We start from the raw sequence: 17,873 nt of genomic DNA, 5'->3' as shown, positions 1-17,873 counted from the left end.
CAAAGGTATTATCCCATTCTCTTCTGACTTTATCAACATTCATTTATAGTAATATACATAATCTAATCTGACCCTCTTAATTGCTTTTGTTACCTTTATTGTTGCTTTTTGCAGTTTCACTGAGATGTTTCTAGCTTATTTTTCTTATTTTAGGTTCAGAAAGCTCCTGAATTGTGTAATTGGCATATTACATCTATTCTGCAAATTGTCCTGCTATTATCTCTTCAAAGATTATATCTTTCACATCTTATCTAATCTTTACTTCTATAAATTGAAAAGGTATATGATAGATCTTATTGTTTTATCCTCTGTTTTTGACAGTTTCTTTTATATTTTTCATTTCTTTGTTTCTTTCGATCTATATCCTGAGTAAGTTGCTGAGATATTTCTTCCATTTCACATTTTCTCTTTTCAACTTTGTCCAATCCCATGGTTCTAAACCACAAAAAATTTTGCCCTAGAAGGGATGTTTGACAATGTCTCGAGGAATTTTTTATTGTCACAACCTGGTAATTGCTGCTAGAATCTCCTGGGTAGAAACAAATATGCTGGTAAATATCTCCTAATACATAGTGCACCCTCCATAAAAAAAGAATTATCTGGTCCAAATGGTGATTGTGCTGAAATTTAAAACACTTGACCTAATCTATCTGTCAACCTATACATTGAGTTTTAAATTTCAACTACTACTTTTCATTTGTAGAAGTTTTATTTGAGTCTCGTTTTAAAACTGCCAGGTCAACTTTGATAACCTATTTCTTCACCATACATTTCAATATCCACATTAATCTTTCAATGTATTTGTAAAGTACAATTCTAATAACTCCTGTCTTTGTGACTTTGATTCTATATTTTGTTGTTTCTGCTATTACTCCTGGTAGATTTTTAAATGTTTGTTATATGAGCTTAATTTCTTGGAATTTTATGTGAGAATTCTTTAAGACCTGTATTAAAAGTAGCGTTATTTAGCAGAGCAGCAATATCAGCATCATCTCTGAGCATGTTTGAAATGCAGATTTTCAGGCCCTCAACATATCCACTGAATCAGAATCTTTGAGGTGGGAACCCAAAAATCTATTTTTGTCTGTATTCCCAGTGACTCTTCTACACACTTGAGTTTGAAGATATAAGTACTAATTTAAAATATTCCTCCAGACAGGATTTCCATTTCCTTTCTCAGGTGGAAGCAGCACCAACCTAAGATCATTTTTATTTTTAAATGATCTTTTTGGTGGTCAAGGAGCATGGAAGTCATGCCCATTCTAGTGCAAACTTATACAGGAATGTGGGGTTTTGATTAGGAAATTTCATAAAAGAATCTTTTTCTTTCTTTTCCTTTTTCTTTCTTTCTTTTTTTTTTTTTTTTTTTTCTGTTTTACCCAGACCAGAGCCAAGTCTAGTCAGGCAAGCCTACTTCTGTGGGGTAGATATTTTTCTTATTCATGCACTGAACTTAACTCACACATGGGATCTTGGCTTTATGTAGGAGTGAATGAACTGAATTCTCACTCTGCTTGGGCTCAGACATTTAACTTATGGACCATTGAAAACCCAGGGTCTGGCTTCTCCATAGTCAGTATAAACCGTTAGGGTAATTATTCCTATGCCAGCTCTCACCCTATTCTCTCCCCTACCCAGAATTATACTTTCTTGTAATTTCTCCTCTCCAGCAGTTTATCTCGTGTTAGAAGCAAAAGCAAGGGCAAAATGAAAACTTTGGAGTATATTTTATCTAGTATTTTTAGAAGTCTAAACCGAAGGAAGTTTGTTTCCACACCTAATTCATCATATTTTCAGAAACAGAAGACTTTATTTTTTTACAATTCCCAAAATTTAGTGTGATCTGAGTAACTGTTAAAATGGCTAGGCATCTAGACCATGTACTAAAATATAATGCCTGCCTCTAGTCTGATAACCAAATGACGCTAGTTGCCCGCAGCTACTGTGGAAATGAGCAAGGGCAGAGGCAGCCTGTTACTTAATGATCTCAGTCAGGCAGAGTATTCAATACAGGCTAAGCAATAAATACTGACTCACAAGCACATACCCTCTAGCAAACGAGGTTCCAATGCACCTTAGGACCCACAATAAGTGCTTATTCCCATTGGTTTTAAATAAATAGGTACCCTGTGCCAGCAAGAGCTTTATATTTTATTGTAAGGCAATAAAAATATTATGTAATTCCCCAGGGGCCAACATAAAATATTCAGTGTTTTAAAATAGTTCCTGTCCAGTGTTTTTTATATGAGTTTTCAGAATCAGTTAGGTTTCTTCTCACATAATAAGTTTAGATATAGTCCTTCAGGGAAAGAAATGTATTGCAATTATAACCTTCAATTAACCATCGTATCTTGGTAACAATATTTTCCAAGTCCCCAGGCAAAATAAAGCACAGCTGTTTGAATTAGTGTTCCAATTCTCTCCTTCACTTTCATAAAGGAAACATTCAATATACATAATGATCTTATAAAATGCAGGAAAAAGTGACAAAGGAAGTCAAGGAGAAGTAGCCAATCCTTTCTAGTCAGAGAATGTCAGAGAAATCCATGCTGCATAATGACATTCTTATGACATTTTGTAGCTCTAACTAAACAGTTTTGTAGTCATTGCAGAGAACACCTTATATAAGAGTGAACCATGTGAAATTGTTAGTATTCAACTATTTTTGACCCTCAAACTTACAAATTCCATAAGATTTCAGTGAATATTTTAGAGTAATCTTATCCTCCCAGTTAAAATTGATTCGTGTCTTGTCCAGAACTATAAGGTTATGCAACAATTGAATTGAAGCCATTCGGTGGCATTACGAAACATACAAAGGTAATTTAGCAGACATGCTAATAAGACAGATATTGAAATATGCCTACTTCTCTTTCAGGACCACCAGTAAAAATTTTCTGTGGTATACCAGTCCTACCAAATTTTATTTAGATGTTCACCTTTGACTATGCTCTGACACTCTGGTTTTCATCCGTGCAGCATTCTTCTGATTCATTTTTCTCCATATGTGCTGTTATTCTCTATGATGTTCTCTATGTGTTATTCTTCTCCATCCCTATCCATTCTGTCATGTCTCCATTCTTTGCTGCTTCTTCAGATTGCGCTGAACTGTAAGAGGTAAGCTCCATCAAAAGAGGAAAAGTTGACTCTTCTCTATGTCCAGGACGAATCTTTTGCCCAAGGTATTCTAGAACCCTGCCCCTAAAATCAATGCTTTCTAAACCATACTCTGAAATGAACTCATAAGTAAAATAAGTCCCCATAGCCATACCCACACCTAGAATGCCTCAAAAGCTCTTTCACACACATTGTGAAGTCAGTACTTACTGTTAAGTATTTCCTACCAGGATGTACAGTAGAGTCCTTAGCTTTGTAGAGTCTTCAACAACTCCCTCAACTGTCTGTATCATGAGATCTATATTACAATACCCCCAGAAAGTGGTATTGACAGTGTCATCTTGGCTACAGTATTTCAAGCCTGCTTTCATCCACCAGATTGATGAGGATTATAATAAAAAGGCAATATATGAGTTACTTTAAGTCCTCATCCCTTCATGCAGATAGTGAATTTCCAAAAGTTCCTTGCTTTTACAGTTAACATGGATCAAATTCATCAGATAACAATCAACCCTCCATTTAGTGTTGTGCTGTATAGTTAATGGGAATTATTTTCATAATGATCACAATTCCACTTCCACACTTTAGATTAGGATTTCCTGGGGCTGATAACTAGTAATATCCGGGTTTTATTGTAACTAGTTTTTGATAACAGAAAATCAAAATTCCTTTTCATTCAAATGCCCTGAGCTTTATAAGCTTTTTTTCTGAAGAAGGCAAGTCAGTATACATGAGAAAACTCATAAGGCACAATTTGGATTTTTCATTCATCTATTGTTAATCTTCTCAGTGTCATCTAAAAGTTAAGGGCAATAAAAAGATCCTCTGCCCCATATATTTGAATTAGGTTAATTTTTGGCCTTGGTAGTCCTGAAAGAGCCAGGGTTTACAACATAATGCCACCCCAACAGTGGTTCTGTCTTCCCATCATTGAGCAATGAATCCCATTGCTTTATATTGGGAATGTGTCAAAATGTGATGGGCTGAGAATAAATTCGCATGACTCACCTTGCACTCCAGACTGCCATTCATTTTTAGAGACAGATGTTCAAGGCTTTTCCAGACACAGATGAGCACATCAGACATGTTTAGTAAAATAAATATTTAATACAAGAAAAGAGTGCAGACATTTATTCTGTATGTTATAGTACCACAATACTGATAGGTTTAATGCAGAAAGGCATTTGACCCTCTCAATCTTGTCTTTCTATTCCTGTGACCTACTACCAAATCTTGGCACCAATGCAGTGGATGATGGATTCTCATCATTAGTATCCATTTTTTATTAATGATAGGTTTCTATCATTAGTGTTCATCTTGTATTCTGCCTTTTCACATAGGTTAACTTTGCATGTAGTAGCAATACATCGTTTGTTTTGTGATATTACATTACTACATAAATGTATTTCTTATTGGAATTCTTGATGGCTTCCTTTAAGTTATGGACAATGAGAAAATGCTTAAAGGGCTAACCTACTAGAATCACTCAGTGTGTTTGAGATACTGTGGTACTCAAAGAATGAAGTATCAATTCTGCCTAAGAGGAGAGACATTAAGGAAGGCTTCTTAGAGGAAGTAACTAAACTTATTCTTAAAAGTGGGAATTTACAAGATGGAAAAGGGGCTTAACAGCTCCACAGATCATGGAAACAACATGTGAAAAGGTGGAAGATGTCATATTTAAGGGACTGTAACCAGTTTGATAGAGTTAGACCATAGAGTACTTGATACAGAGATAGAAAGAGAGATGAACCAGATGAGAAAGGTTGGGCATATTTATTCATGTTATGATTGAGGTGGATGGAACCTATAATAAATTTTAAATAGAAAAATGATATGATCATATATTTGTGTTTTAGAGGGTAACATTATATGACATTAATGACCCATTTTTAAACAATGACTTTCTACATGCATTCTAGAAATCATCTTTTGTCAAGATTTATATGTGTATATATTAAGACAATGCAGATACCAAAAAGGAACTAGCACCAGTTTGGGCATTGGAAAGACCTGGTACTGAATCCTGTATTCTCCTCTTCCCAGCTGTATGATTACAGAAAATTTATATCTCATTTTTAAAAACATTGAAATGAAGATATTATTTCTAGTCCAGAGGTTTGTTATTATTATTCAGAATGACAACTCATAAAATCTAATTGGCATGTAATTGATACTCTCTATATATTAGCCCCTATTTTAATATTATGGATCAATGCATTATTAAGAATATTATTGTTTGAAATGTTTAAAAGTGTTAGTTACTAATCAACTTATGGCTATCAGGTAACTCTGAGTTGATGGCCAGTATTGTGATATATTTTTTTTAATTGGCACAAGTTAAAAGGCGCATTAGTTGTTGATGTATTTCTTGTGACCTATTGACTTTCTATGGGAATACCCCTTTATCTATCTATCTATCTATCATCTATCTATCTATCTATCTATTTTAGCTTATAAAGATTTCAATAGGTAGCTGGTCCTTACTAGTTTCTGGGTATCAACTGAAAGTTGTTTCTTCTTTTATTTTTTTTCAAGCACGTCTTGACATGACAAGATGGAGCCATATTTCTCTTTTTCTGAAGAAATGCTCTGCTTTTCATTTATCAATTAAATAATTTCCTTTTTGTCAAACATTTTCGATTGAAACCATGCCTATTTAAGCAGAATTTGATCTGTTATTCATCACAAAGTAAGGGCAAACAAAGACGAACTCAACAAAATCTAATAAGCACTTCTTTTTCTTACTAGCCAAAATGCACAGGAATAGTTGTACTTCCTTGGAGTGTGCGGATGGTCATGGATAACATTATTGTTGGAACCAGATCACTGCTGAATCCCTTGATTAACATAAAACTAGCTCTAGAAATTGAATCCTGGTTTGCTTCAGGTTAACATTTTAACAAAAGATTCCTATTGAAAAACCCCTTTGAAAATTATCTTGCTCTCCTCTTCAAATCCCAGCCATCTCTTAAATATGCAAATATAAAATCATGAAATTACTGAAGATTCTTCAAAAGGGGAAGGCTAAACACAGAAATCTACTTAAAATGTCTAATTCTTCAATATGCAAATTTGCCTTCAAGGATTTACTTTCCAGAATTCCCACTACTGTTAACCATGCTACTACTGCCCTGGGAAATATGACTAACCTAAATCAAGATATGGAGACTGAAATAAACTAAGAGTGCTTAGTAATTCCCTTTAAGGTCAGCCTATTGCTCATTAATCCGACATCATTCTTTCCTCAACAACCGTCCTCAGGAAGCTCCTGTGGTAGCCAGAGCAGCTCTATTCCTGGAATGTGCCCGTTTTGTTCACCGATGCAACCGTGGCAACTGGCCAGAGTGGATGAAAGGGCATCACGTGAATATCACCAAGAAAGGCCTTTCCAGGGGACGCTCTCCCATCGTGGGCAACAAACGGAACCAGAAGCTACAGTGGAATGCTGCCAAGCTCTTCTACCAATGGGGAGACGTGAGCTTATGATTTTCTAATATGAAAATTCAGGTGCTTGGGTGAAGTGAAGAAGTTCTATATTTATGTTTGTTTATTTGTTTGAGAGACAATTTATTGTGTATCTGTTATGTACCATTCACTAAAAAAAAGAAACTCAAAAAACCATTAACTCATTTAATCTTCTCAGTAAATCTACAAAGTTAGACATTATTTCCTCTGCCTCCTACCTTTGTCCTCTGCCTCCTTCCCCTTTATAAATGCAGACATTTCCTGAATTTATTATAGTTTTTCCTGCATAACTCCCCCAGGAATACATTTATTCCTGTCTTTTTATCTGTAACCTGCATGCCAGTAGCATAGATTTCTCTATCCATAGCACTGTTCAGATCCCAGGCCAGTATTACCAGTTGAACTCCGGAGGCATTCACTAATACCCTGAAACACAATCTGACCAAAATAAAACTCTTCTTCCAATATAAATACACCCTCATCTGCAACCCTTCCTGAGCTTTCTGTTCTTATAAATGGTTAAAACCATTTCTCTAAGACGACAGGCTTTGAGCGTGTTCCAACCTTCCTTCCCTTATTGATTCCACCTCTTCCTTGTCACTGATGTCCTTTTAGGTCACATCTTTATTCTTTTTCATCTGGATGACTAAAATATTTTCTGCTTTGGTCTTCTTCCCACAGTTTCCCCTCATCTGACCCATCCTACACACTGCCAATAAAATGATCTCCATATGGCAGAGCCCATCTAAAAGCAGAACACTCATACTTATCTCCCGACTTCCAGACTTGCCCCCTCTCATTCACTCTCCAAATTGCTCTCACAGTGATTAGGCTAAAATGCAAATCAGACTGTGGTTCTTACCCATTTATAATGCTCCAGTGAGCCTCCTTTTCCCTTGGGATAAAACCCAAATTGCTTAGCCTGGCATCACTGCTTTCTCCACAGCCTTTATTCAAACTATAGCAAGATTATGGATGATAAAGTCAAATGGGCTAATATATCTAGAAGAACATTTATTTCAAACCTTTGCATCTAACAGGTATTCAATAATAAGTTATTACATTAGTTTTTGAAAGCAGGATACATGGTTTGTACATTTCTAGCCAGTTAACACAGAGTCTTTTGAATGACTAAGGGTCTCCTCCATTCACACATTACCTTTCACCCTTCTTCATAATACAAAATGAGATTCGGCCTGAAGAACTATAGGATCTAGTCCCAATCTACCTTCCCAGCCTTACTGCACATGGTTTCCTCTCACTAAGTTGTGTTTCGGCCAAGTGGCTTACTTGTCAGTCTCTGAACACATCCATGCACTTCCTTGATAGATCTTTTGAAACTCTCTACCTGGAGTATGTACTCCTCCCCTTCTCCATTAGCCAAAACGCCAATTCTTCAAATCTACAGCAATCTACAACAAAGAAATACTCTGTGATTCTCTGAACTGAATCTAATCTGTCCATCTCCTGAACTAATAAGATACTTTTGTCTCTTTCAATAGTTAATGTGTTATTTTGATGTATTGTTGCCTCCCCAGGAGACTAAGCTCCTTGAGGGGAAGAGCAAAAAGCAGACACCCTATATTTGAATCCCAGGCCCCAGTTTGCTGAGCCACCTTGAGCAAGTCTTTCAACCTCTCCCACCTTCCCAGTTGCCAAACAGTGACCTTTCTAGATGAAGGCTTATTATCTACTAGGGCACCTTAAGCAGTAGAGCATACTGTAACAATTTATTCAACTCTATGTTTTATGTAATACCTAACAAATTACTTCACTTAATAAATATTTGATGAATGAAGAAAGGAACAAACCTATCCCCAAGGCATTTTTCTAGCCTTGGAAGAGACACAGAGCTCTAAATTATTATATGACAATTAGTATTTCCCACACAAGTTCCTTTTCTGAGCAACTCTTTAAGCTTTATGAACTGTGGATTTAACTTAGATTACTTGGTGTCAACATCCTGGAAGATCGATGTAGGCTTTTCCCCTTTGACTCTCACCATTAAGTTTGTTGACTCCATTCCAGACTCGTAATTGCATGTCTCCTTCTTTAGAGAGAATCTCCAAAACAGTAGCATCAGGACAAGGCTTTTTATTGAGGTAGTAGATTTTGGTTTTATGTTTTGTTTTGTTTGCTTAAAACTTCTCAGGTTAGTGACTAAACTTTTAGGATACCTTGATACCTTTTTACAATGCTTTCTTTCTCATTGATATGGTTTTTGTTACTTGTCACTTAATTCCAGAGTTTAAGGAGAGCTTTTTCTTTCTAGATAGCCAAGACATTCAAACAACTTGTGCTTTTATTTAAAGATTTTGGGACATGTTTTGTCCATTTCTAGTACTTTGTCTAATTTCTTGCATGCCCAGAATTTAGCAACCTTTCTAAATATTTGAAAGAAGTAATACTGGAAGGAAGAAGAAAATTAGTTGGGATTTTGTTCCTAGTAATGCACAGCCTGTCAAGCCCCAAGTTCAGTGCTCATTTTAGCTTTTGACTCTCCTTCCTAAGCATGTGTCTCTTCTTTTATTGTACACCATAAGTATTTGGATTATGAAAAGAATTAGATAGAGGTGGTGTATTTTGTCTCTTCTTTTGGAAAATTCCTTTTGGTAAATCAGACAATAGTCCATGATGATTCAGAAGAACAGATAGCAAGTATTGGTTCCATGTTGATGTTGGATACTCTACCAAAGGAATAGTTAGTGTCTCTTGCTCATTCATAGAGTATCATGGAGTGGGAGAACAAAGTCTATAAAAAAAAGCCATTACTTATGTACATAATGGCAGATATAAATAAAATTGCTGTACTAGAATTCATGCCAACCTCCAAACTCATTAGCATGGCAGTGACATTCTCATAAAATAGCATAATCAGAAGAAGCACTCTGAGGAACTGAGAGTTTATTTTTTTTACTACAACAAAAATCTTCCATTAAAAACAACTTCATACTCCCTTACATGAGATCTGTAAAATAAATAACCTTCACATAAGTGGAAATATATTCAGAAAAAATTTTGCATGAGAACACAAAGTTTTTGTTCCAATTCCTACAAATCTTCAGACTAAATGACCTTGGATATAGTGTCAATGCCATCCACCCTTGAGTTTCTACATAAGGAAACATGGTGAGTACAACACTGTGGCATATAGAGAAGGCTTATGCCATATGTATTAGCATCAGTTTCTTTGTTTAATGTGCACTATGAGATGATACATACCTTCCCATTAACAGTTGCTTATGGCCTCTGTAATGTGAAAGGCTATTTTTCAGTCTGACATCCTTTGTGCTGTTTCACTCTTTTTCTCCCATGGTAGGCAATTGGCATCCGGTTGAATGAGCTGTGCCATGGGGAAAGTGAGAGCCCCGCCAACCTGCTGGGTCTCATTTATGATGAGGAAACCAAGAGGAGACTGAGAAAGGAGGATGAGGAGGAAGACTTTTTAGATGACAGTAAGGAGACTCCCTTTACTACAAGAACCCTTGCTTGTAAGAGTCTTTGCTTTAGGAGCACTTAATATTTCTCTTTCTTCTTTCATATTCTTACCACCTTCCCATGTCTCCCCACTGCTCCTTTTCCCTTATTCCCTGTGCATGGATGTAACGCATGTGCATAAAGCCACACAAAGAGAGGGCAAGAACCAGAAAGAGAAGACCATAGACAGAGACAAGGAGTTGCAGCCAATACAGCACATCCAATGCTTTGTAATCTGTGATTCTTACTATTATACAAAGATTAGTATTAGGCCTCTCTGAGAAAACGTAGTTGTGGAAAATTACTGACCCCAAAGAGATTTGCCCAGGTTTTGCATTTTGTTATTGCTCTTGGAGATTAAAAAAAATAGACCAAATAAAATTGAAAATGAAATGCTTCCCAAATCATTAAAATAGTGAATTATTTAATTATAGTTTTTAACATGAATTTGAAATATTAAACAATTCAGAGTTTTAGAACAGAGTTGAGAACTGTTACAGAGCCTGCTGCACTGTACTTCTTTGTTAAAATTAGAAATGAGTCCCACCATGGGAGATTAGAGACAAAGAGGTTCCTGTATACTTCTCTTCAACACCATTTTGTGCATATGTGTGTTGTATACCATACAAGCTTATTGCATATGTGTACTACTACCTAAATAAAATTTCTAAATGGTTATGGAATTAGTGACATTATCTGATGAAGAAAATGATACCTCTTCCTCTTGCCTTTCCCCAGTGGTTTGAAATTCTAACTCCCTGATTATATGTTAGACTGTTGTTAGTTAAGAGATGCCAAGATGACTTCCTCTTTCTAGTCATAAAATGTAAACATTTCATGTTAGGGTGTAACGTTGAACAAAATTAAATAAAAATCAAAGGAAATTTATTGTCTTCTTTTCCACTTTTATCAAGGATTTTCTTTGCAAATTGTTTCATCATTTTTCCCTTTCTCAGCCTTTATTACATCAGAGCAAATTTTCTTGACTTAGCTGCTGACAAACCACCAAATTCTGACATCAGTCTTTCAGCCTACCAAGTGAACATTGGCCCCCAACGATTCCCTTAAGTTCACAGGAGTCTAGACTGTCCTAGAATGCCTCTGGAAAATTGAATGGAAAATGGAATTGGGTCTGACCCTAGGACTATTTGAGGACTATCTAGCAATCACAGAAACTAGTGAAGAGCTGCCAAAAGACATCTCCAGACTGCCCTGGATCTCCTAAGGATCCTTCAGACAGAGATGAGCTAAAGTACCATTAGATGGATGCATCCTCACAGTCCAAAATGAACTTTAATCTCCATGAGACCACATAAGTGTCATTTACCCATATGTTATGCCTGGTACTTTGGTTTTTTGATAAGAGCATGTAGGACTCAATCCTTGTTCATTTTAACAGAAGATTTCAGATGATAGTTACAAGACAACCTGGACTAAGACCAAGTTCACTGTTTACAGGATTAACAAGAAGAATCTGGATGATAACCTCGGGACAAGATCCAGAAGTTTATACTGAATATTTGGTATTTGATCATTATTTAAAAACTATTGCACATCCAGACAATTTCTAGAGTTATGTATCTTCTCCATTGAATAGAAGATTGAAATGTCTGGTTTAGTTCTGCTTTCTTGTCAGTACATAATTCATCTTGCATTTAAAAGGTAATTATAGCTCAGGTGCCTGGGTGGCTCAGTCAGTTAAGTGTCTGACTCTTGACCTTGTCTCAGGTCATGAGTTCATGGTTTTTAAGATCAAGCCCTGTGTCAGTCTCTGTGCTGACAGGATGAGCCTGCTCGGGACTCTCTTTCTCCCTCTCTCTGTGTCCCTTCTCCTCTAGCCCACATGTCCTCTCCTTCTCTCACTAAATAAATAAATAAATAAATAAATAAATAAATAAATAAATAAAACATAATAAATAAATAAATAAATAAGCAAGCTTTAAAAAAAATAAATAAATAAAATAAAAGATAATTATGGCTCAAGTAAGTATTCATCTAGAAATTCCAGAGGATTTTGTCTCTTCAGTTCTTAACAAGAGGCAATGTCTACAGTCACATGCTATCTCTGGAGAAAAAGTGATGGTTTTCACAAGGAAATCAGATATCTTCAGAAAGAACATAATTTCCACCCTCTTTCAACATAAGCCATAACATATATATGCTATTCAATTAAGAAAGCCTAATACACAGGAGATATTTTAGAAAGATATTTAGGAATGTTGATCTATAGTTATGATTGCTTGATCCCTTGATTCAAATAGATAACTCTCTTCTTTGTTTTATGAGAAGCAGAACTTGACATTACTCTGCTCTTCTTTTCTGAATGCTGATAAGTAATCAGTATATTTCTGTAGGATTAGTGATGACATGTATCTGAAAACCAATCCTCAGAATTTTGAAAATCTCTATGGTGTTGCCTTGGCCATTATCTGCCTTTACAGCAAAATCCATTATTAGTTCTGTGATAGAGGCAACATTTTACTCATTAAAAGACTGATATTCTTCAGAACAAAGGAGAATATTTGGATACTTCTAGTGTAGCAATGCTTCAATATGATAGGCCAACTTGTATTAAGTGTAAGATACAGATGATCAAGTATGTTTTGTCTACACTGCAGAAACACCTCTGGGCTAACCTGGAAGCAACATCGCTGCCCCCAAGATAGATGGCTCTCAAAGAATAAACTGGAAGATTTTTATAGTCCCAAAAGTAGCCTTGTACATAGTCTAAATCTGACTACACTAACAATGTGAAAATCTTACAAGACTGGTTTCCATTTCTGTTTTTGTTAAAAGGCTTTCTAGTTTAGTGGACTGTGTTTTGTTATGCTATGAGTCTTAAAGAAAATAATTTAGTTCTTATTGATTGACATTTTAATACAAAGTAACTCATTATAGAATTACAAAATGGAAGGAGAAAGAGGTATATGGTAATGCAGATTATGCTAAAGGGAACAGGTGAATTGAACATGTATAGGTGACATTCTCATATGCAATTTCATTTTGGACATGAATAGGTGACATTCTCATATGCAATTTGATTTTACACATATGTAGCTTTGTCCATCAACCCGTGCCTCTCTGCATGTTTTATTGGTTTGTTTACTTATGAAGGAGCTCTTTCATTCCATAGGTACTGTGAACCCCTCTAAATGTGGCTGCCCCTTTGCCTTGAAGATGGCGGCGTGCCAGCTTCTCCTGGAGATTACCACCTTCCTGCGAGAAACCTTTTCTTGTCTGCCCAGACCACGCACTGAGCCTCTGGTGGTAAGTAAAGTATACGTGCTAATAATCAGGTTACTTGGAGAGGCCAGACATGTGGCTAGGTTTTGAGTATCCACAATTTCCTCAAATGCCCAATGGCCAAATGTATCATATAACATAAAAGTTCAACCAAGGGATTTTCATATATAAAAAGAAAATACCATTTTTTCTATTACAAAGAAAATAATAATAATTCTGAAACTGATCTTGAAATCACTGAGGATAACAGCACTGGGTACAACATGGTATTGATCACTGTCAGTTATGCTGGGAATGTCTAATACAATAAGAGGCTATAAAGCAACCCAAGTGTTTGTTTGAGATCTTAAGGACTGCATCTGGGAGACAAAGGGTCCATGGAAATGGAATGTGTGCTCCAAACTCGAATTGTGAGTGGGCTTATAAAGGCAAAAGCCACAAGGTTACATAACTTGTTTAAAAGACTTGTATATGATTGGTCCTGGAAGAGTGTAAGCTATGTAATACGGGATTGGCTGTTTTGCTAACAGGTGTTACATTATCTCTATTTTAACTCAAAGTAGAAGGGTGTGTTCCAGGAGGTGGCAGAGTTGCAGCTGACAAGTGACAATTGACAAAAGCAAAAACTTCATGGAGATTGTGAGGATTAAAACAGAAGACATACACAGGCCCTACTTCCTCAATATCCTTTGGTCTCTATTTTGAATGACTCTCTTACTTCATTTTGAATCTTCTTTCACAAGCCCTTAACTTCCTTTGCCCCGCAAACTATGAGGAGTTTTATGACCAGCATTCTCCAGAAACCACTGACAGAATATTTTTGTCATAAAAAAATCTAACTGCTCATAAATCCATATAGAAATGTACTTCCAAAGAGTTTCCTCATTTAAGTCATGGGAAAAATGATTTATGTCAGTATTTAGCATGTAGGCATCTCTAAACATATACTTTTATTCCTGCACTACTTCTTATGGATCTGAATAGGCAGAAGAAGACTACACACACACGCACGCACACACACACATACATACCCCTGTACCACCAGGACCTGATTTATTTAGCAGAGTATACCAACACTATGCAAGTGCCAGGAGTCTTCACAGAATGTGTGGGATGGCCACACGTCAGAGCCGATTTTCCCTGGCCCTTAATCCTCTAATAGGCACCAAGTTTCCAATGGCTCTTTTATTACAGGCACCACCCGGCCAAAGCTGAGAAACCAGACAAATTCCTTTTTTTTTTTAACACAAGACTTAGACTACTCTACCAGAAAAAATTGTTACACAATCCACGCACTTCTTTTTTAGCCAGTTTTACACTCCACCAGCTCTCCTCCGTTTTTGATCATACTCGGCATGAACAAGGCCATACCTCAATCCCTGGGAGAAAATAAAAGAATCGGTGCTATTACTTCTGAGCACTGCATCTACCTCTGGTTTTCCAATGTCTGGAAGACCTGTTTCCTTACTCTCTTAAACAGAAAATGGATATTTTCACATTGGAAACATTTATGGGTAAAATGTATGTTTTCAAGAGAAACATACCAGTAATAGACTGCAAAACTATGTTATTTGAATGTCAGAAAGGAAAGTTTACTGCCCTGATTTCATTTCCTATTAACCTGGACCTTTAATTTACTGAATGTCACCTCTACTATTATATTGAGACTTCTCTTCAAAATCATATCAAGGCCAGCACATGTGTTTAAAGCTAAGTGGGATGAAATATCTGATCTGTAAGGCCTCTAATAGTGTTATTTTTTCAACATTCTAATTATACTGAAGCCTTCGTAAAAGCATGGTGGTACATCTACTTTTCATTTTTCAAATTTTTATTGGTCACAATTTAGACTCATTTTGATTTTTCAAAATAAGAATCTTAAAGTTTGACTCAGTTATTTTTGTTCTCCCTTTCAACTCAATGAATCTATAGTTTCATATCCTTAATCATCATAACAAGTTTCATTTTTAAAAAATCAACCAAACTTGTTAAAAATTACGGTATAATCAACTGACAGACTAGTAGAAAATGGTAAGAAATTAAGCTAAATAATCCTTTAGTCATTCAGTCAATGAGAGGAAAGTTTTCACTGCTAATTACCCTTAACAAGGTCTCAGATTTCTTTTGTTCATTACACTAGGATTTTCATTGTAGGTTTATGTATTATGTTGGGATGTGACCTTTATAAAATAAATGGGAAGCAGCTTTTTCTCCTGTTTAATCTAACAATAGTTGATAGTAAACAAAATAAAACAAAATACCTCTCAAGTTATATTCCAACCTACTATAAAGAAAACAGTATGATAAAAATTGTTTTAGCAACACAGAAGCTGTAAATGCTTGAAACTGTACTAAAGACTGAGTATAACAGTGTATGTTATACCCTCAAAATGAAATATTATAAAGTTTTAACAAAACATTTCCTGCAAGAGTATTTATGGATCTTCAGGAAATTTTTTTAATTCAGTAACATTTTTAATAAGAGTAAAAAAAAAAAAAACCCAACCACCCTAATGTATGAAATAATGAAAGTATAAGGTAGTAAAGTAATCATATAAGAAGCTATGGATATTCTAGAAACTGACACTTGAGGATGGTAGAAAATCAGGGACATAAACTTTCTATCAAGAAATAAAGTCTTTTTGACAGAAATTGCCAAAAGACCCTTTCCAAAATGGTTGAGATTTTCATGCAAAATATTTATTTGAAGAAGTCCTAGTTATACCCAAAATGTTGAAAAGTAAGCAAAAGAACCTAAAGTACAATAATTAATATAGAAGTTAATTAGTTTACCCACAGTTGTTTCTTGGATAGAGTAGGAAATCCCAGGAGGCCACCCACTGGATTGGTGGGGGCATAGAGTTGAAAAAAAAATAAAGACAAAATGACATCAAATGCTGTTAAAAATCAATTAAAATATATTTTTACCAACTTAACAATTTTTCTCAGATCCCTAGATACAACTTAAATGTTTTTTTTTCTTAAATAAATTTCTGGTAGCATTTTTATTTGTTGTTTTATAAGCAATACTAATAAATAATGTTTTTTTAAAAGAAAAAATAGCAGGGGTGCCTGGGTGGCTCAGTCGGTTGAGCATCCGACTTCGGCTCAGGTCATGATCTCACGGTTCATGGGTTCAAGCCCCGCGTCGGGCTCTGTGCTGACAGCCAGCTCAGAGCCTGGAGCCTGCTTCAGATTCTGTGTCTCCCTCTCTCTCTGACCCTCCTCTGCTCACACTGTCTCTCTCTCTCTCAGAAAGAAATAAAAACAATTAAAAAAAAAGAAAAAGTAGCATTATTATAAGATTTATAACTTAAAATAGCATAATAAAAAATTTTTAGATATTAATTTCCAAACAATATTGAGAACAATAAATCATTTTTAAATAGAGAATTTTGTTTGTAAAACCACTGGTCTATTCAAGTGTTTACCAATTGATTAGTGAAACCAATAACCACTGGCCGAGCAACATGAATTCAAACAAGTAATTCCTGTACAATGAATAGATGAGTCCACAATAATAAAGTAAAAATCAGTAAGGGAGTCTTTGGTCTACACTAATTCATTAGAGAAAGTGACATATTGGATGCTTTTGTGCAGGATTGTGCTAGAGGCTGTGCCAAATGTAGTGATGGAATTTAACAAATTGGGTTATGAAAAATATAAAAATATACTGCTGGATTCCAAATGTTCCTAAAGTTAAAAAAATCAGAAGCAAAACACAATTCACATATACAAAGGCTAACTACGGATATTTATTGAGAGTAAGACTATGAACAAGATGGTGCAATAGTTACAGGAAAGGGAATAGGAGACACAGAGATAATTATAGTGAAACAGGAGAACCAACATATAAAAAATTATTCTTGATATAAAATATATGACTGGCCATGAAAAGGGGGCAGAGGGACATGGTTGGCCATGGAAGGGGCTGGAAGACCTGAAGAACATTTCTTTCTTCCTTCCTTCCTTCCTTTCTTCCTTCCTTTCTTTTTCTTTCTTTCTTTCTTTCTTTCTTTCTTTCTTTCTTTCTTTCTTTCTTTTGCAAATCTTAGCTATTTTATTTTTTTGAACTAAATTCCCAGTTTTGCTTATTTATTTTTAAAATTTTTTAATTATTTTTTTACAAATAGTTTATTGTCAAGTTGGTTTTCATATAACACCCAGTGCTCAGTCCCACAAGTGCCCTCCTCCATGCCCATCTCCCTCCCCCCCCATCAGTCCTCAGTTTGTTCTTAGCATTCAAGAGTCTCTCATGATTTGCCTCTCTCCTTCTCCCCCACTATTTCCGCCCTTCTTCTCCCCCATGGTCATCCGTTAAGTTCCTCCTAATCCTCCTATACATGCAAACATATGGCATCTGTCCTTCTCTTCCTGACTTATTTTGCTCAGCATAACACCCTCAAGGTCCATCCATGTTGCTACACATGGCCAGATTTCATTGTTTCTCATTGCCATGTAGTATTCCATCATATAGATAAACCACATCTTCTTGATCCATTTGTCAGTTGATGGACACTTAGGCTCATTCCATGTTTTGGCTATTGTTGAGAGTGCTGCTATGAACA

At 35.7% G+C, this 17,873-nt stretch overlaps 1 protein-coding gene across 3 annotated transcripts in view; it reads left to right on the top strand.

Moving 5' to 3' along the window:
* UNC80 (unc-80 subunit of NALCN channel complex) overlaps positions 1 to 17,873 on the top strand; it is a 225,310-nt gene that overhangs the window by 92,348 nt on the left and 115,089 nt on the right. For all 3 annotated transcript variants that reach the window (XM_077771360.1, XM_077771350.1, XM_077771356.1), the window contains exons 23-25: positions 6,382 to 6,594; positions 9,905 to 10,040; positions 13,196 to 13,329. In XM_077771360.1, coding sequence (XP_077627486.1) covers positions 6,382 to 6,594; positions 9,905 to 10,040; positions 13,196 to 13,329 — 483 coding nt within the window. The remainder of the gene's footprint in view (positions 1 to 6,381; positions 6,595 to 9,904; positions 10,041 to 13,195; positions 13,330 to 17,873) is intronic.

The sequence above is a fragment of the Crocuta crocuta genome, unplaced genomic scaffold, assembly GCF_008692635.1.
Source record: "Crocuta crocuta isolate KB4526 unplaced genomic scaffold, BGI_CrCroc_1.0 scaffold160, whole genome shotgun sequence".
NCBI lineage: Eukaryota > Metazoa > Chordata > Mammalia > Carnivora > Hyaenidae > Crocuta > Crocuta crocuta.
This window is presented reverse-complemented; position numbering and strand designations above follow the sequence as displayed.